Here is a 21,555-nt window from a genome sequence, read left to right on the forward strand (position 1 = left end):
AACTTGGTCAGAGGAAAGGGAAGTCGGAGATAGTTGGCATAATGCAAGGTTAGCAAGGCCAGGAAAGGGGTAAGAATTGCAGATGTACTGGAGAGGAAAAAAAATGGAATTATTAACAATACATGAGAATCGGGAGGCCAATCTGAATGGCCTTCAGCTTTGTGGGTAGAGAGAGGAGGAGCGGGAAGTGGGTGTCAAGAATATAAATTGAGCTCGGAGAGGCCCGGAGGAGAGATGGGAAAGGAGCCTGAGGAAGGTCAGAGTTCAGGCAAGCTGAAACATTAGAGGAGGTTTACCTTCAGGGCTGAGGAAAAAGGAGGGGCCCACTGAGTCCCCAAGTACTGACTTTAAAATGACATTTTAGTAGTGTACCTATTAGTGCCCTCATACCCAACTGACTGAGCATAATACTTCAACCTTCCTCAAAGAACAGCAATTGTCAATTGACAGAACTCTCAATATAATTCACTCTGAAAACCAGCATAAAAGATAACAGAAACTTGAACTACCCTGAATGCAGTTAATATTTAAATATCTGCCTTTTTTTTTAAATGTTGTTTCCACTGAATTTGGAAGAAAACCACTTGGATTTTCCTGCCTCCGACATTGGATGGCTGGGAGGAGGGGAGGGGCAAACCAAATCCTTCATTCTTTCCACTGACAGGAACTGTCAGGACTTGTTTATTCATAACACAACATCCAGACTGTACATGAATTACAAAACATGAACCATCTCAAAATTACAACAGTAAAGAAAACAAAAAGGGAGACAAAACAGAATTCTTGATTTTAATTTTTTTCTACCAGGAGAAAAGAGCTGCTTCCCTCAGTATTTCCTGACTAAATCAATTAATACTTTCTCACAATACTAATAATATCAAATGGAATAAACCCATTTGAACAAGCTGACAAAAACCTCAATCATCAGCCTCAGTGATTATAAAACAAGCACCTTCCTATGAAATAGGGGTGGCACTTTGGTTAGCACTGTTGCTTCACAGTGCTAGGGACCTGGGTTCAATTCCAGTCTCAGGCAACTGTCTGTGTGGAGTTGTACATTCTCCCCGTTTCTGGAAGAGTTTTCTCCGGGTGCTCCAGTTTCTTCCCACAGCCTAAAGATTAGGTGGATTGGCCATGGTAAATTATCCATTTTTCTTTTAATTTCAAAAATATACTTTACTCATAAAATATTTTCTTGCTCTGTACAATTGGTCATGCCATACATACATAAACATTCAATTTCTTTGCATACAGAGATTGGAATTAATCATTTGTATATACAGGTCTGTACATTCACCATCCATATACCCATATGTTTAGCTGAGGCATCAGCTGAGCCCACTTACTGCGTGGGCCCCCTGTTCTTCTTTGGCAGGCAGATGTTACACGGTGGTCTTTCCCCATCGTGCTTGGTGACAGCTGCTCCAAGCTTCAGCGCGTCCCTCAACACGTAGTCCTGGACCTTGGAAGGTGCAAATCCGCAACACTCAGTCGGAGTCAGCTCCTTCAGCTGGAAGATCAACAGGTTTCGGACAGACCAAAGAGTGTCTTTCACCGAGTTGATGATCCTCCACGAACAGTTGGTGTTCGTCTTGGTGTGCATCCCAGGGAACAGACTATAGAGCACGGAGTCCCACGTTGTGGAGCTACTCGGGACGAACCTTGACAAACACCACTGCATTCCTCTCCAAACTTCCTCTGCATAGGCACATGCCAGAAGGGGGTGTGAGACCGTCTCATCCCCTCCACAGCCGCTTTGGGGGCAGAGTGTCTGGGCATACATCAAGGATTTCACAGGCAGAGCCCTTCTCACCACCAGCCAAGCCATGTCTTGGTACATGTTGGAAAGTTCTGGTGATGGGGAATTCTGCCAAATGAGTGGCAGTCTGCCCAGGGAACCGCTCGACAGGATCCGCCCTCTCCTTTTCACGAAGGGTCTCAAGGACACTACGTGCTGACCACTTCCTGATGGACTTGTGGTCAAAGGTGTCTTTCTTCGTAAACTTCTCCACGAAGGACAGGTGATAGGAACGGTCCGACTACTTGGAGCATTCCACAGCAGCGAGGCCAGGCCCATCCTTCGCAACACCGGGGACAGGTAGAACCTCAGCACGTAGTGACACTTGGTGTTTGCGTACCGGGGATCCATGCACAACTTAATGCAGCCACACACAAAGGTGCCCATCAGGGGGAGGGTGGCATTGGGTGTGTTTTCTCCCCCGTTGCCCAGATCTTTATACATAGGGTCCCTTTGGACCCTGGCCATTTTTGATCTCCATATACTGTCCAGGGATGTGTAGATTAGGTGGATTAGCCACAGGAAGTACAGGGTCACAGGGTTGAGGTGGGTCTGGGTGGAATACTCTTCAGAGGAGAGTGTGGACTTGATGGACCCAATGACCTGATTCCATACAATAGGGATTCAATGATGGTGTCTGGCATTTACTGTAAGCAGTTTCTGAAAAATGGCATGTAAATTTTTAAAAGATTTCACATTGGCTCCAACTAAGCCTGATGTAAACAAACCACTGTGAACCAATCAAAATTCTTGCCGAATACAATAAGATTTTTAAAAATCACATTAACTATGCACAAAGAACAAAGATGTGAGGAGCAAATCCAACCTCTCGTCATTTGACTAAAGTAATGCTTTCTAACATCAGCTTCAAATTTTATAGTTTCAATTCGTCTCTTCTGGTTCAGTGATCTTGCAGTAATGTTCCCTTTTCATGTGATCTGCACCACTGAACAATTCTACAGGGTCAACACTCTGTTGCAGGGGAACAGTAGACATGATCTCATTTTGTTTCAGGCAAAATATAAAAGGAGACCCTACAACATTGTGAAAATGCTGGTTCTCTCAATCGCCCAGATTCTGCCTCATATGGAATTTGTTTCAGATGTACTGAATAACAGACTCCATTCAGACAGTTGATGGAGGGGAGCCAGCGGATGTGGCTTATTTGGACTTCCAGAAGACTTTTGACAAATTTCTACATAAGAGATTAACATGTAAAATTAAATCATATGGGATTGGGTGTAGTGTGCTGAGATGGATAGAAACTAAGCAGGAGGCAGGCTTAATCTGGTTGAGTGAAGTGGGAAGGTGGTTTAAAGTCATCTAACCCTGTTCAGAAAAAAAACAGGCGACGGGTTACGCTAACCTGGTTAAAGATCTGCATCCCACCCTCCCTCTCTTTGCTTCTTTCCCTCCCTCTCATAGTAGGTGGCACGGTGGCCCAGTGATTAACACTGTTGCCTCATGGTGCCAGGGACCCAGGTTTGATTCCAGCCTTTAGTGACTGTCTGTGTGGAGTTTGTACATTCTTCCCATGTCTGCGTGGGTTTCCTCCAGGTGCCCTGGTTTCCTCCCACAGTCCAAATATGTACAAGTTAGGTGAATTGGCCATACTATATTGCCCATAGTGCTTCAGGGATGTGCAGGTTAGATGCAATTGTCAGGGGTACGTGGAGAGTAATAGGGTAGGGGAATGGATCTGGGTAGGTTACCTTTGAGGGTCGATGTGGATTCTATGAATTTGTTTTGCAGATAGGAGAAAAATTGCCGGAATAAATGAGTTCTTTTCTGAATGTCAGTCAGTGACTAGTTGGGTAGCACATTGTTTGGTACTAGGAGCCCAGCTATTCACAGTATGCATTAATGATTTAGATGAGGAAATAGAATGTAATATTTTAAAGCTGGATGGGAGGGTGAGCTTTGAGGAGGATGCAGAGATGTTGCATTTTGAATTGGATAGTCTGAGAGTCAGGGCAAATGCATGGCAGACGCAGTATGATGTGGATAAATTTGAGGTTATCTACTTTGATAGCAAAAATAGGAAGCAGATTATTATTTGAATGGCTGTAAATGGAGAGAGGGGAATGTTCAATGAGCCTGGGTGCCCTCTTGCACTAGTCACTGAGGGTAAGTGTGCAGGTGCAGAAAGCAGTAAAGAAAACAAAGTATATACTGGGCTTCATAGTGAGGGAGTTCAGGAACAAGGGTATCTTAGTACAATTATATAAAGCATTGGTGAGGCCAAGTCTGGAATATTCCCGATGAATGGCTTTTGCCCGAAATGTTGATTTTCCAATTCCTTGGATGCTGCCTGACTTGCTGTGCTTTTCCAGCAACACTTTAATGTAGATTCTGATTTTCCAGCATCTGCAGTCCTCACTTTTGCCAAGTCTGGAATACTGTCTGCAGGTTTGGGCTCCTTATCTGAGGAAGAATGTTCTTGCTAGAGAGGGAGTGCAGCAAATGTTTATTACATTGATTCCTGGGAATGGCAGGACTAATTGCCAAGAAGAGGTTGAGTCAGTTGGGATTGCAGTCATTGAAGTTTAGAAAAATGAGTAGTGCGGGGCGCGGGGGGCGAAATCTGGTAGAAACCTATAAAATTCTAACAGGTTAAATGCAAGAAGGATGTTCCTGAAGGTAGGGAAGTAGAGACCAGGGTCATAGTTTAAAAGGTAAAGGGATAAACCTTTTAGGACTGAAATAAGGAGAAATTTCTTTCACCTAGAGAATGACGAGCCTATGGAATTTGTTACTACAGAAAGGGGCTGGATTAGGATATTGACCTCAATGATCAGCGATAGCCATACTGTATGATGGAGAAGCCTCAAGGGCTGCTTCCTATTCCTATTTCCTATGTTTCTATGTATTCCTCTCAGTTGCCTGCCATACAGTAACCTGAATGTACCCATGCAGATTCTACACAAACTAACTCTTGTAAATTATCATATGTCTGTTTTCTGCTGTCAATGTTACAAGCCACCCATCAATTTAAACAAATTAGCTCCACACTGTAAATAAAAATGGAGGGATATCAGTCAGGGCCTTTGTTGTACCCAATACACACACAGTCATGCCTTGATACCACGTGGGGGGAACTCAATTGCTGAAGACGAGAAGTTTTCATAGCTGGTCCTTAGAAGAATGGAGAGGTGGATTATCCACTCAGTTCTTTCAATTGAAGGGAGTTGCAAACACTTCTACTTGTCCTTTGCACTCATGTGCTGTGCATCACCATTGAGGATAGGCATGTTCAAGGAACATCTCCATCACATGAATTGTTCAATTGTCCACCATAGTACTTGACTAGGTGAGACAGGGTTGCAGATCTTTGAACTAACCAGCATATACACCTGTGTTATGGCTTTACACATTGGCACTTCAGTTTTAGAATTGCCTAGTGGTGTTCTTGTTATGATCTCCTACACTCCTCATTGAACCAGACTGCCCCCTGGTAATGGTAGATTGAGGGATAAGCTAAGCTGTGTGGTTACAAATTTGCTGCTGCAAATGGGTCACAATCCTTTACAGATACCCAGTTTTGAACCTGCTAGCTGCTCTGAATCAAAGTTATTTAGCAGAGTAGGTTTTTGTCCTAAGGTTACATTTAAGATATGCTAAATAAGCACATGGGAGAAAGAGTGTTACATTTGCTGTTGGGGGGAGTGAAGAACATGGGGAAGAGGTCTATGTAGAGTATAAATATTGACACAACTTGTTTCTGGTCTGTACACTCAAAAGTTAAATTCAAATATTTCTACAAAATTAACTCTATTCAAGGAAAACTCAGAGCCTTTTGTATTTCATGCTCAGAGCCCAGCTTATCATATTGAACACCTCACAGGAACAACCTTTGCACTTGACAGAAAAGTGACAAGGGAAGTTCAGAGTTAACACACAATCCGATTTAAAACTGGATACTAGTGGACACTGATTTCAATTCAACATGTTCAGTCAAGAAAATCCAACACATTCTTCAGTAAGTACATAGAACCGAAAAAAACTGTCCCTGTTAAACACAGTTCTTATGCTTCTTGGATTCATATCAAATTGCAAAAGAATATTTTTCCAATTATATGAGCTGAAACATAGCTAACATGCAACAAAAAAAATTATATTCACACTGGAAATACAGATTACATATAGCTCACAATTAAATAGAGACAATTTAAATACAAACATTTAAATTAATAGCACGTATAGCATGGAAAGCATTTATTAAAAGCACAGGAATTGTCACTACATTCGGAATTCCCAAAACAGTGAGCGTGCAAGTCTTATAAAGTCATCTGAGAAAAGCTGCTGTTAGATGGACTGCCTCCTGTTTGACTGCACAATGTTAGCAGCGAGACACTGTTCACATTTAGTTTCCTCCCACCTTTAACAATCCAAAAATCATAATTCTAAACAGAGAGAATAAAGTACACACGTTGACAATGAAGTTACCTTATCTAGGATGTACTTATTGAGATATGGCATATAACCCTGGCTGGAGACAGGCCCATCATCGTCATCTCTGAAATGCTCTTCAAGTGCCACTGGGTCGTGTGGGATGTGCAAGACTGTACAAAGATTATGAGACAAGACCTAGAGAACAGCAACAAACACAAGGTTAGTCACTTCCATTGAGAATCTCAAGGCTCTGATTTTTCCTTGAATAGAGTTAATTGTATAGAAATATTTGAATTTAACTTTTGAGTCAATTAGGCTCAAGTCCTGCATCTATTTACTTAAAAGTCAACAGACAACTGTGAAATACTTCTTACACAATTCTAAACAAGCTGTATCTAATTTTCTCCCATTACCCATTCCAATTGCACCATGCTTGTTAAATTAAAAACAGCTAATGTGATGATGAGCAGGGTATCAAACAGGTTCTTTAAAATTTGCACAATTTCAGCTGCAGGTTTTCATTACCAGAAAACATTTCTTCTTCAACTCCCCTTCACAAGCTGTCATCGAATTTGCTTTCACTGCACTCTCTGACAGTACATGTCAGATTCTAAATACTTGTTGCGTAAACAGATATAAAGTGACGTAAGGGAAAATGTTTCACACAGAGGGTGGTGCGTGTATGGAATGAGCTGTTAGAGGAAATGGTGGAGGCTAGTAAAATTACAGCATCTGGATGGGTATATGAATGTAGGAAGGGTTTAGAGGGATATGGGCCAAATGCTGGCAAATGGGACTAGATTAGGTTAGGATATCTGGTCGGCATGGACGGGTTGGACTGAAGGGTCTGTTTCCGTGCTGTACATCTCTGCGGCTAAACATTTTTCCTCATGTTACTGCCAGTTCTTTTGCAAACCACTTTAACTTGGCCTCTCTGGTTCTTACTCCATCCATTCATCAGAACAATTTATCTCTATCTGTTCTGTCCAGACCCCCATGGCTTTGAGCAATTCTGTCAAATCTCCTCTCAGTCTTCTTCAAGGAGAAGACGAGCTTCCCTGAAACAAAAGCAAAATATTTTGGACAATGAAAATCTGCAATTAAATCAGAAAATTCTGGAAATGCTCAAGGGGTCTGATGGCATCCGTGAACAGTGAAACAGGCTAATGTTTCAGGTCAGATGAAAGGTCACAGAACTGGAACATTAATGTTACATTAAGGTGTAAATACTTTCAAAGATTTAACACTGAGGAGTGATTGTAATATTCATTCATAGGAGGTGGGTGTTACTGGCTAGACCAGCATTTGTTGCCTATCTCCAACTGTCCAGAAGGCAATTAACAGCCAACCACATTGCAGTGGGCCTGGAGTCACATGTAGGTTGGAATAGATAAGGACAACAGATTTCCTTCTCTAAAGCACCATCCACTGTCATGCTGCTATGTGTTTAACAGAGCAATATCCAGATGTTCAATTAGGCAGTAAAAAACTAACAGAGATTTACAAGTGTTTTATTATAAATCTATGGTTTAGCACAAACACCAGGTTCTAGCTTTCCCTTTTAGATCCTGTCCCTGATCATGAGACAATTTGTACACTGGGGAAGAACCTAGCTTTTTGAAAAAAAAATTTTCAAAATCCCCCATAAAATCAACCAATTAAGTTAAACAAATAAAAACAATTACAAGCTCTGCCCATCAGGGGCTGTGTAATAATAACAACAATTAAGACAGGAGAAGCCCAGAAGGGGCCAAATGAAAACTTGGGTGGTGGTGGAAATTATGAAGGCCAGCCTCTGAGGTGCCCACCTCCCTATTAAGGCCTCAAGAATAGGAACCCAGCTTTTTATAAAATATTATTTATTTTTATAATTTATTGTTATAATTTATTTTTCACCCAATTGGCTAATTAAACAAATAAACTACAAGCAGAAACAGAGATTGCTGGAGAAATTGGCAGCTCTGACAGCAGTGATTCAGTGGTTAGCACTGTTGCCTCCCAGTGTCAGAGACCTGGGTTCGATTCCATCCTCGGCCAACTGTCTGTGTGGAGTTTGCATATTCTCTCTGCATGTGCGTGGGTTTCCTCTGGGTGCTCTGGTTTCCTCCCACAGCCCAAAGATGTGCAGATTGGGTGGATTAGCAATGGGAAAAGCAGGGTGGGGAGTAGGTACGGGTGGGAATACTCCTTGGAGGGTCAGTGTGAACTTGATGGGCCAAATGGCCTGCCTCTAAACTGTAGGGATTCTATGCTGCCAGAACAAAACAAAGTTAATGTTGAGTCCAGTGAAGTGTCACCAGAATGGTTAGCAGCTGAAGAATGTTGGGGGGGGCGGGGGGGGAAATAAGTGAAGACGGACCCAGAGAGAGTGAGAGAGATGTGAAAGGGTGGGTAAACAAGGAGATAATGGATAGCAGGTAGAGACAGAAGAAAAGCTGAATAAGCAGTACATGGGAGTGTGTAACTGTGCTAAAAACAAATTCTGCCATAACAGGACTGGTGTGGGGGTGGGTAAAAACAAAATGAAAGAATGGAATCAGGCTCTAAAGTTATTGAACTTGTTGTTAAGTCCTAGAGGCTGCAGGGTCTCAAGTGGAAAATGAGGGTTGTTCTTCAAGTTTGTATTGAAGCTTGATGGAACACTGCAGCAGACCTAAGACCATAAGACAAAGGAGTAGAAATTAGGTCATTCAGCCCATCAGATCCGCTCTGCCATTCAATCATGGTTGATAGGTTTCTCAACTCCATTCTCCCGCTTTCTCCCACTAACCTTTGATCACCTTGATATTCAATAGACAATAGGTGCAGGAGTAGGCCATTCAGCCCTTCGAGCCTGCACCGCCATTCAATATGATCATGGCTGATCATTCCTGATCAGTATCCGCTTCCTACCTTATCTCCATAACCCTTGACTCCACTATCTTTAAGAGCTCTATCCAACTCTTTCTTAAATGAATCCAGAGACTGGGCCTCCACTGCCCTCTGGGGCAGAGCATTCCACACAGCCACCACTCTCTGGGTGAAGAAGTTTCTCCTCATCTCTGTCCTAAATGGTCTACCCCGTATTTTTAAGTTGTGTCCTCTGGTTCGGCACTCAGCCATCAGCGGAAACATGTTTCCTGCTGTCAGAGTGTCCAATCCTTTCATAATCTTATATGTCTCAATCAGATCCCCTCTCAGTCTTCTAAACTCAAGGGTATACAAGCCCAGTCGCTTCAGTCTTTCAGTGTAAGGTAATCCCTCCATTCCAGGAATGATACTCAAGAACCTATCTATCTCAGTCTGAAATAGACTCAATGACCTAGAAATGACAGATGTTGACATGGTAACATGGTGGTGTCAAGAGCCTGGTGCTGGAACAGCACAGCATGTCAGGCAGCACCCGAGGAGCAGGAGACTTCCTGATACAGGCTTATGCCTGAATCGTGAAGAGCTGGTGAAACATTGCCCAAAACATTGATTCTCCTGCTCTTCGGATGCTGCCTGACCTGCTGCGCTTTTAGAGCAACACACCCTCGACTCTGATCTCCAGCATCTGCAGTCCTCACTTTCTCCTGGTGGAAACATGATGGTGCGGTGAAGCTGTGGACAACTGGCGGCTTGAGGGAGACAGAACATAAGCATCCTGCAAAGCAATCACCTGGTTTGTTTCTCGTTGCCCCAGTGTAGAGAAGACCATGTTATGAGTAGCGAATAGGGAGACTAGATTGAGTGAAGTGCAGGTAAATCGCTACATCACCAGGAAGGTGTATCTGGGACCTTGGAGTGTGAGGGGGATTGAAGTAAAAGGGCAGGTGGTACACCTCCTGTGACTGCAAGGGAAGGTGCCGAGAGACTGTGGGTGGTGTTGGGAATGAGGGAGGGTGGATAAGGCTGTCCCGGAGAAATGGTCCCTGCAGAATGCTGACAAGGGAGGGAAGGGGAATGTGTGTCTGGTGGTGGCATCCTGCTGGAGGTAGCAGAAATGATGGCTCATAATCCTTTGGATGCAGAGGCTGGTGGGGTGGTAAGTGAGAACCAGAGGACCCTATCATTGTTGAGAGGGGGAAGGGGAAGGATGAGGGCAGAAGTGCGAGAGATGACTCAAACACAGCTAAGGGCCTTGTCAACCATGGTAGCAGGAAATCTTCAGTTGAGTAAGATGGTGGATATTTCTGAGGACCTTCTGCAGAAGCTGGCATCATCAGAATAAATGCGATGGGGATGGAGAAACAGAGAGAATGGATGGAGTCTTTACAGGAAGCAGGGTGATAGGATGTTCTGAAGAAGGGTCACCGGACTCAAAACGTTAACACTGACTTCTCTTCACAGATGCTGCCAGACATGCTGAGCTTTTCCAGCAACTTCTGTTTTTGCTTCTGATAGGATGTATTGTCTAGATAACTGCGGGGGTCAGTAGGTTTGTAATGGACGTCATTGTCCAGCCTATCCCCCAAAATGGGAAAAAAGAGTTGTTGAGGAAGGGAAGGGAGGAGTCAGAGATGGACCAGGTGAAGGCGAGTGTGAGGTGGAAATTGGAGGCGAAGTTAATAAATCTTTCCAACATCAGTCAAGAGAATAAAGCAACATTGATGGTGTCAACGATGCATGCAGAAAGAGTTGTGGGTGGAGGCCCGAGTAGTTCTGGAACAAGGAATGTTCCACATCCTTCACAAGAGTCCACCATAACAAGGGCCCATGGGGGTACCTTTGGCCCCTCTTTGACCTGAAGAAAGTGAGAGGAATTAAAGGAGAAGCTATTAAGGGTAAGGATGAGCGCAGCCAGGCAGAGGGTGGTGATGAATGGGGATAGTTCAGGCTGTCTTTCCTGGAAGAAGTGGAAAATCCTGAGAGCCTCCTGGAGGGGGATAGACATATAAAGTGATTGCATGTCCATGGTGACACAGGCAGTGGCTAGAGCTCACAAACTAGAAATTCTGAAACCAACATAAAGCATCAGAAGAATCATGGGTGTAAGTGAGGAAGGACTGAACACGGGGAGTAAAAAAGTTGAGTTGAGGTAGGGAGGGAGGAGCTCCTTGGGACAGGTGTAGGCACAATCAGTCCTTTTGTGGATATTTGAGGAGAAGGCAGAAGTGGGTTTTGTGGGTTAGGAGCTGGGAGGCTGTCTAGGGACATACCCAGACCAGATGAGTTTAGTTATAATCATGGCCTGATACACAATGGTGGGGCCATGTTCCAGGGGGAGGTATGAGCAGGTAAAAAGCACTGCATGAGAATCCAGCTCGCTAGATATTTTTAATCAATACTCCAGATGCACCAAGTCTTACGGCTCAGAGGTAGGGACCCTAAAAGTATAGTCGCCATAGTACTACCAGACAATAAGCTCCTCTCTCATGAGTGAGAAAGCGAGAACGAGGGAGTCCTTGGTGCAGGAATTGAACCCATATTGTTTGTATCACTCTACAATGCAAAGCAGCTGTCCACCTAACTGAGCTACCAACCACTACCACCATGCCACTGCCACAGTAGCCCTTGAGAAACCAACTGGGATTGTTTTGGATACTTGCCACTTTCAGCCATTAAGAGAACCATGAGAACCCAGCTGTTAAATATAATGTCCAACGGCCATAACCCACTCTCAAACTACCTTGCAGCTGGTCTAGTTGACCTTGGGAAACTGACCAAAAGCAGATTGGGTGAGAGAACAGCTAAAGACCCCTAAAGACCAGCATCCAGGTCATTGCCATAATGCTATAATAGGTTATAGTCAGTTGCTATCATGATTAAAGGCAGATAGTTTCTCCTTGGCATAGTAGATCAAACAGGCTCTGTAAATTCCTACCACGAGAGAGAGGATGATGGCAGTAAATCTAGCAGAGAGTTCAGACAACATGGTGAGAAGTGGTGTGGATTCACCTAACAGCAGTTATATTTCTTCTCCCTCCATAGATAGTTGCAGTCTTGCTGCACATTTCCTGCAGTTACTGTTTTATTCCCAGCTTCTCACTTTCCAAGAAATTGAACTCTGTTATCACTAAAACCATTCTTGTTATTTATTCTGACACCTTAAAGCCTTCGCATCATTCCTGAAAGGTAGTATCCAAATTGGCACACAATACTCCAGTTGATCCAGCATAACCTCCGCTCTCGTACTCTCTGCCCCTAATTCTGGAAAGTCATGGATCTTGATTTTTTTAGCCACTTTCTCAACCTGCCTCTCATCTCAGTAATTTGTCCACACAAACCTCCAGATGCCTCTGTCCCTGTACTCTCCAAAGAACATGAATACTAAAACGGTGGATGTAAAACTATTTACACTCTCACTTTCACTAAAATTACAAAACTTTTGCAAGAGCAGGGGATTTCTTCCAAGGTCCTGATTATTTTTTTCCCATCAAATAATGTTATTGAACAGATCATTTGGTCAGTCACCTCACTGCTATTTGTGTGATCCTGCTGTACACAAATTGGAAACTGTATTACATCAGTGATTACATTCCAGAGACTTTGAACTCTGCAGTGACTAACGCACCTCTTGTCTCTCCAAAGCCTGCGCAGAGTGTGATGGAATACCCCTCACCTGCCTGGATTGGTGTAGCTCCAACAACACTCGAAGTTTGACACTATCCAGGACAAAGCACCACATCCACAAATATCCACTTCTTCCACCTCTGACACTCCGTGCATATGATCTACATGGTGCACTGCAGAAATTCAAAGAGCCTTAAGACAGCACCTTCCAAACTCACAAACCAGTTTCATCTCGAAGGATAAAGGGCAGCAGATACATGGGAACACCACCACCTACAGACTCTCATCCGAGCCACTCACCATCCTGACTTGGACCTATTGTTGTCTCTTCAGTGTGACTGGATCAAAATTGCAGAGTTCCCTCCCTAACAGCACTTTCAGTTTACCTACACCAAATGGGCTGCAGCAGTTCAAGATGACAGCTCACCACCACCTTCTCAAGGACAATGAGTGATGGACAATTAATACTGACCAGCCAGTGACACCCACGTCTCATGAATGAGAAAAAAATAAGGCTAGGAAGTGCTTTGGAACATCTTGAGGTCATGAATGGCATCATGAACAGTTCACCCTCTAAATGCACATGCAAACCAAAGCAGATAGTTGATAACAAGAAATAAATCAGGTAGGAGATAAGGAGGTTACATCTGTTGGCTGAACAAACAGTAAAGTCAATGAGGCATGCAGCAGGAAACTTAAAGCCTTAATCAAGACATTAAGGGAACGCCTAAGGGGAAGTATTTGGGGCACCAGCCTATCAAAGATATGAAATAGATATGAAATAATCCCGAGGGTATTTTAGATTGGCTCTCTATTTAAAATCAGTAGAGGTAATAATTGGTTGGTTTCTAAAACTTGGGAGCAAACTGCAAAGCCAGTTTCACACCCAGGTGGCAAGTGGTAAATTGATCCTCAATGGTCGTTCTTGAGGGATCAACTCAGAAAGCTACATATTTCATGTTTAGTCTTCTCTGCAGGATAGGGACTGGGCACCAGAGTGATGAAGAATATGTCTTCTCTCTCAAATCCAGAGACTGTGAGGCTCTAAGCAAAATGTTTGGCTTGAATCATCCAAACAAGTCATCACGCTTGAATGTACCTTGTCAGAGGTGATGCACATTCCAAATATTAAACCATCAATGCAACAAAACTGTTGTGCAATATTGTAAAAATGAAGACTAATATTTATAACGATCAAAAGGACAGAAGGGTATGGTCACTTCATGAAGCAAGTTCAAAATCTTAAATATAGAATGTATGACTGGTCTGTACCAAACGTAAAAGGTCTCGCATTTGGAATTAGGGCACGCTTCTACTCCGCTGTTGCAATCTCCATTCCATCCCACTTGATCATTCAGCTCCAATCCTGCTGACACACTGGGTTCTCAAACTTGAAATGCTTGTGAGATGAATGTTAACCAATTAATTGTTTGATCCCTATGCGTAACAATCAGAAGTACAAGTGGAACAATGTCTAAACTGGACTGTAGGGACCATGACTCAACGTTTACATCAACTCCATTTTCCATGTCTTAACACCAAATACTTTTATTCCCTTAGACAGTCCAAAAGTCTACCGTTCCCAATCTTGAATATACCCAAAAATCAACCACCCTTATTCCTCTGGAGTAATGAATTCCAAAGATTCACAACCTTTTGAGTGGAGAATTTGCTTATTTGTTCATGGCTCTGAGCATCATTGTCAAAAGCAGCATTTATTGCCATCACGTGAGAAGGTTGCGATGAGCTGCCTTCTTAAACCACTGCAGTCTCTGGGGGCTAGGCACAACCACCATGTTCACAGGGACGTGGTTCCAGAACAGCAGCGAAGGAAGCATTTTAGTTCCAAGTTACGATAGTATGAAACTTGGAGGGGACTTGAAGATAGTGGTGTTTTCATTGCACTTGCTATTCTTCCTAAGTTGTGGAAGTCATGGTTTAGAAGGTGTTGTTGAAGGAGCCTTATAGATGATACACACTTATCACTGTGCACTGGTGATGGGGGTGGGGGGGTGGAGGGGTGGAGTGAAGACTTAAAATTATGGAGTGGGGGCTAATCAAAGGGCTGCTTTGAATTGAATGTTGTTGAGTTTCTCGAGTGGTGTTGGAGCCACACTTATCAAAGCAAGTAGAAAATATTCATCACATCTCTAAATAATGCCTTGCAAGTGACAGCAGCTTTGTGGAGTTAGGAGGGGAGTCACTTGCAGCAAACTTCCCAGCCTCTAACCTGCTCTTCTACCCAGTGTCATCTTCACAAGGGCACAGATCAGTTACCAGATTCTCATCAAAAATGGAGCCATTGAACTGATGATATTAGATGAGGTTGGTCCATCACTGCTGATAGGTTGACAGCGTGGTATTGGCTGGATTGGATTTGAATTTCTTTTTGTGAACATGACATACTGAACAATTGTCCACTTGGTTGCTATATCGCGGTGTGTTGTAAATTGTACTGGAATAGCTTGGCTAGATCCACACCTAGTTCTGGGGTACAAACCTTCAGCACTCAAGCTGAGGTGTTGTCAAGGTCCGTTGCCCTGGCATTATCCAGCGCCATTGATTAACATGAGACGGAGTGAATCGAACTGGCTGAAGACTGCCATTAGTGATGCTGGGGAGCTTGGGAAAAGGCCAAAATGGATCACCTATGAGACAGTTTAGGTTGAAACGGTAAAGCATTGTTTTTTGTTGTGATGCGGTGGGCTCCCCATCATTCAGGTGGGTATGTTTACAAAGCCTCCTCCACTGGTTAAGTCTTTACCCTTCCACTACCATTGAAGACTGTGTTTCGCACAACTGCAGAGTTTTTATCTGATCTGAGCATTGTGGAATCACTTAGCCTTCTATAGCATGCTACCTCTGTTGTACAGCATGCATACAGTTCTGCACCTTAATTTCACCAGATTGACACTCATTTTTAGGAATGCCTAGTGCCACTACACATCTTGTTATTGCCCATGTTACACAACTCCCTTTAAGATTCAGCCCAAAGAGTTTCATAATTGGCCTATTGATTCCAGCTTCAAAAGGATTAGAGACAGATTCATAGATTATAGAAGACTCAGGAGGTATTAGTGCAACTACTAGGGCTAAAGTAACACAAATCCAATGTGGTGGAGTCAGGTGTAGCTGATACAGTCTCTCAGGATGGATTTTCTGATCAGTTGCTAGCAAGCACAGCAGCCCAGGCTGTGCACTGAACACAATGTATCACTGCATGCAGTAGTTCCTGCTCAAGACTTCCAGTGATAAGGTGAGGACCAATTCAATTCCAGGCGAATCCACTAATACACAGCATCCAGTCACCTCGTGAACTAAATGTTGCTGAGGATGTGTGTGTGAGAAGCACCAGTCTGAGATTAAGCAAAATCTGTCAATCCAAGGGGAAACTCACTACCACTCCAACGCTCGAATGGTTTTCACAGAGAGCCACGAGGTGCATTGAAACATAAAGAATTCGATAGCGAGTGGGCTGTATGGAGGGCGTGGGGAAAATGTGTTGAGAATAACGATGGAGGGAAAGCAAATGAGCAGCCTCTTGTAGGATAGCTACATGCACAGCTCTCAAAGCTGGGGAAGGCTTTGGTTCCATTCTCCCTTCATGCTGTCCTGCTTTTTCCTCTGCCTTAGCAAACATCTTGCCACTTGAACATGGAGGAATAGGCCTGGAGACTCTTACAATATTGGTGGCTGTCTCTGGATCAACCTGAAGCAATTTTCGACTTGTCGATAGCGCAGCCTGGGATGACTCTGGTCATGGTACACACTTCACCACATCGGTGTGCGTAGCTTGTACCCTGGATCACCAGAGCTGCCATCGGTCACAGGCTCCTATTAACAGACCTGAGCTCTCCCAGCAGCCATTCTGAAAATCTCCCCGTTTTCTCACTAATTCAAAAATTCCTGTGACACAGATGAAAGTGTTAACAGCAGCTTATTTACAGTCAAATATTTACTCAAAACTGTGGTGCTGATGACTGCAGGCAAGCAGAGCACGGAGCTGTACCCATTTCCTTTTGTGTGAATCATACTATTGAGTACCCAGGCCAATGGGAGCATGGGCCGTAACCCTCTGCACATTTGGAAGCCTGACAACGCTCCAAAAGACTCTTGACTGTTCATAGGGAGGAAGCTGAGCTTGAGGAAATTATGCATGTGACTTGCATTCATGCACAGTTAATATTTATAACCCCAGTGACCATAGCCCGTACCAACTCAACGCAGTTCAGTGTTAAAGCTGCAGCTATGCACACGGCATGAAACATTGCTCTGCAGTATTCCTTGTGAACAAACCCTGTGCAGACACTGCATGCCAGACATGCGAGCTTACATGCACATTATAGCATGGGAGTACTGACATATGGATGAAATGCACTTTAACTGTAGCCAAAAATACTGTGGAAATATTAGGGGTTTCTCAATGGAAAGCCCATCACCAAACAGATGGAGCAGAAGGCAACACCACAAAATAACCATGAGAGCTCTTTAAATGTCACTGTTTGCAGGGTGGGTGGGAGGGAAGCAGCAAAAGTTTCACATGATCACCTAGCAATGTCACATATGTGTGCTTAATTAAATGGAGAGAAATTTCCTGACAATTACTTGGTATTCATTCAATTAGCAATTACACACTCATTTGTATGTGCCCATTAGTGAGGCTGTGGCTGATGCTGGAACACCACCTGAGGTTCAAAGATAAGAGTGTAGGGAGCCGACAACAGAGAGAGACTGACTATTCTCAGTAGACTCCCTCTCACTTTCCATTGTCTTGTCCCTTGATCAGGTGCCAATTGCCTTTAAACCGAGCTCCCCAATTCATGCCCAGAGATAACATTTTACTTATTAAGTGTGTCACTTGTTGACTGGCCCTGGGCATTGGAATGAGACTCTTAAGTGGTCAGAGTCCAAACATGGGTCTTCCTGCTCCAAGTTACTCTGGTAAAGGTGACAATATAGTGGTCAGGCATGCCACCTACCACCTGAATCAAGGCCCTTCTCGCCTTCAAATGCGCCTTGAAAGGCCATAAAAATCGCACGTTAATGACCTCTCAGTCATACCCCAGTGAAACATTACTGATGGAAAAGTTATTCCTGAAGAAGGGCTTATGCCCGAAATGTCCATTGTCCTGCTCCTCGGATGCTGCCTGACCTGTGCTTTTCCAGCACTACACTCTTCGACTCTGATGGAAAAGTTAACTTGGCTTATCTTACCACAGGCTCGGGCAAACTTATTTCTAGCATTTTCTGTTGTCATTCAAGCACTGAAATAAAGCTTTCAGAAGCAAAATGTTGCAAGTTTGACTGTGAGGGTACAGCGGTACAATTTCAAACTTTACTGATGGTTGGAAGCAATAAAGAGAAATAGCTCACAGGCTTGAAGATCACAGAGGGGCTCGTGGACTGGGCAGACAATAGCTGATAAAATTCAACACAACTACTTGAAGTGGTACATTTTAGAATTAAGAATGAGGAGAGACAACACTAACTAAATATTCATTGGAGTTTAGAAGAATAAGGGAGGTGGTGAGGATCTTGTAGAAACCTACAAAAATTCTCACAAGACTCAACAGGTTAAATACACAAAGGATGTTCCTGATGAGCAGAGAGTCGAGAACCGTGGGCGACATGGTGGCACAGTGGTTAGCACTGCTGCCTCACAGCGCCAGAGACTCTGATTCAATTCCTGCCTCGGGCAACCTTCTGTGTGGAGTTTGCACATTCTCCCTGTGTCTGCGTGGGTTTCCTCCAGGTGCTCCGGTTTCCTCCCACAGTCCAAAGATGTGCAGGTCAGGTGAATTGGCCATGCTAAATTGCCTGTAGTGTTAGGTAAGGAGTAAATGTAGGGGTATGGGTGGGTTGCACTCTGGCGGGTCGGCATGGACTTGTTGGGCCGAAGGGCCTGTTTCCACACTAAGTAATCTAATCTAAACCAGGGGTCACTGTCTAAAGGTACAAGGTAGGTCATTAAGGACTGAAGTGCAGACAAATGTCTTCACTCAGACAGTAGTGAGCCTGTGGAATTCTCGGTCACAGAAAGCGGCTGAGGCCAATATATTAAAAGTTTTCAAGGAATGAGATGGATATAATTCTTAGGGGTCAAAGGGTATGGCAAGAAATTGGGAACACAGTACTGCCAAGATCATTGTGAATTGTGGAACACGTTGAAGGGCTGAATGGTCTACTCCTGCTCCTATTTTCTACGTTTCTAAGTAACTTTAAAGGCAGTCTAAGAAGAGACTGTCTTGGGTTTGCAAGTCCTTTAGTTTTGAAATCAATCATCCCTGTTCTTTTACAGTGGGTGACGGAGTACTTTATGTTGCAAGGTTAAGGTGGGAGTACAGAGTTCCCGCCTTCTGTGAGCAAGGCTGTGTATTTGTACAAGTTACACAAACTGGAAAGAAGTTGCAGTTACCCAGTTAAAATCAAAGCAATACACATTGGTCACAGAAGCCATTCAATGTGGCTTAAAAAGTTTTTTTTGAAACATTTCCAAACTTGAAGACTTTAATTTACTCTTGAGTTTCTAAGATGCTGCAAAGCATACAGTTTATCTTAGGTAAAGGCAATAACAGGCTTTTAGGAAAGCACCATCGCCCTTCTTCATTTCTGCTTTAACATGTATTGAAGTTCCAATCTGTGGTTTCCTCCAGCGCAGGCACTATCCATTATGTGTAACAAGACTCAGATTATGGCATTGCTCTGCATTCTATTTTGGGCTCTCTCTCTCTTTACTGCTAATTAAGTTATGAGTTGCTGGATTGGATTTTAGAGTATTTTTGGTTGCCTATTATTCACTGGAACACTAACCCACAAGGAAACAGCTGAGAGGAAGACGAATGGTTGATTATCATTTTTGTTATGGACTAGTTTCAGAGCAAGTAGGAGGAGCAATTATGAGGATCTTAGTGACATCTCAGGATAACTCTCCAGCTGATTTTCCTACATTTGACATACCACTAGAAGTTCTTTGGATTCCTATGGAATAATGAAGAATTAGGCAAAGGGAAGAGAATCTTAATAAACAGGTAGCACAACTTCATATTAGCACTCTGATTAGAGACGAGACTTGAACACTGGTATTTAGTTGATAGGGGCAGCATTTTAAAAACGGACAATGAAAATGTGGTTTCATTACAAATCCTGCCAAAGCAGACATCTAAATAGACACAATCTGATGGGAGCTCAGCAAAATGCCCAAAAATAACATATCAGCCTGAGTGAGTGGGATCAGATTCTAATTGAAAGTCATACTTTCCCCAAGTCCACAATAATCTAACAGATCCAGTAGTGTCAATGCATAGGTGCCTGGATTATAAGATTTCAATTGAACAGCTAAATCTAACACTAAATGTTTGATTTTAAAAGATTGAGTACTATTAGGCCAATGAAAAGCTCAATTTTTTTTCTCTGTCAAATTATAAAATACGATAGCAAAGTTTGTATTGATATAATTGTATTGATTATCCTTTGATAAAAATATGGTCATCACCAGCAAGGCCAACATTTGTTGCCCATCCATAATTGCCATTCAGAGGATGTGGAGAGCTGCCTTCTTGAACTACTAAACTTCATCTGGTGTCGGTAAACTCAGTGCACTGTTTAAAAAAACAGCGGGACATTCCAAAATTCTGTCCCAGCAACAGTGAAGAAACAGAAGAAATAGGATCAAGCCTACCATCCCATTTGGTAAGGTCATCACTGATCTGTTTCAGTCCTCAACTCCTCCTTCATGCTAGCTTACCACAGCCTTCAACTCCCCGACATTTTAAAATCTATCTATATCCTCTTTAAATACGTCCAATGATCTAGCCTCCACAACTCTCAGGGTGAAGAATTTGAGACATTTAAGAGAACAATGGTTAGGCCACTTTTGGAATACTGCATTCAATTCTGGTCTCCCTGCTTTAGAAAAGATGTTGAAAGGGTTAGGAAAAAGATTTACAAGGATATTACCAGTGTTGGAGGGTTTCAGCTATAGGGAGAGGTTGAATAGATAAGGCTGTTTTCCCTAGAGTGTCAGAGGCTGGGGGTAACCTTATAGAGGTTTATAAAGTCATGATGAGGGGCATGGATAGGGTAAATAGACAAGGTCTTTTCCTCGAGTGGGGAGGGGCGGGGAGGAGGCAGAACTAAAGGGCATAGGTTTAGGGTGAGAGGGAAAAGATTTAAAAAGGACCTAAGGGGCAACATTTTCATGCAGAGGGTGGTACGTGTATGGAATCAGCTGCCAGTGGAAGTGGTCGAGGATGGGAAAATTGCAACATTTAAAAGGCATCTGGATGGGTATATGAATAGGAAGATTTAGAGGGATATGGGTCAAATGGGACTAGATTAATTTAGGATATCTGGTCGGCATGGATGAGTTGGACTGAAGAGTTTTGTTTCTGTGCTGTACAACTCTATGGTTCTCATTCCTTTCCATCTTAGTTTTACATGAGTGTCTCCTTATTCTGCCATTATGACTCCCAGTTGGAGATTCCCCTACCAATGGAAACATCTTCTCAACATGAACCCTATGTTTTAAATGTATAGGAGTCACCGTCACCCTTGGGTAAATTTAGAAAGCGGGATGATACTCTACAGAATATAAAATGAAATTTAATAGACTAGGTAGTGTTGCAAACATTCTACTTGGAAATTTCTAATTCAGTGCATGCTTTTAAAATTGTTGAATTGTTCCAAACCATCATACATGGATAGAATGAACTGATATTTGATTTTCCTGAAAGAACATGTGTTTTCGGAGGACTAATGGTAAAATCGCCATAATCCTACTGGACCATAAGGCTGCTCTCCCAAAAGAGGACAGTTCTTCAATGGTAACCTCAACTGGTATGGGAACTGGACCCAGACTGTTGGCATCACACTGCAGGGGAAGCTAGATGTCC

At 43.2% G+C, this 21,555-nt stretch overlaps 1 protein-coding gene across 1 annotated transcript in view; it reads right to left on the bottom strand.

Moving 5' to 3' along the window:
- Positions 1-21,555, bottom strand: part of LOC132828424 (differentially expressed in FDCP 6 homolog) — a 148,003-nt gene that overhangs the window by 91,189 nt on the left and 35,259 nt on the right. The window contains exon 2 of the mRNA XM_060845526.1: positions 6,245-6,385. Coding sequence (XP_060701509.1) covers positions 6,245-6,385 — 141 coding nt within the window. The remainder of the gene's footprint in view (positions 1-6,244; positions 6,386-21,555) is intronic.

The sequence above is a fragment of the Hemiscyllium ocellatum genome, chromosome 26 (assembly GCF_020745735.1).
Source record: "Hemiscyllium ocellatum isolate sHemOce1 chromosome 26, sHemOce1.pat.X.cur, whole genome shotgun sequence".
In the NCBI taxonomy this organism is placed as follows: Eukaryota; Metazoa; Chordata; class Chondrichthyes; order Orectolobiformes; family Hemiscylliidae; genus Hemiscyllium; species Hemiscyllium ocellatum.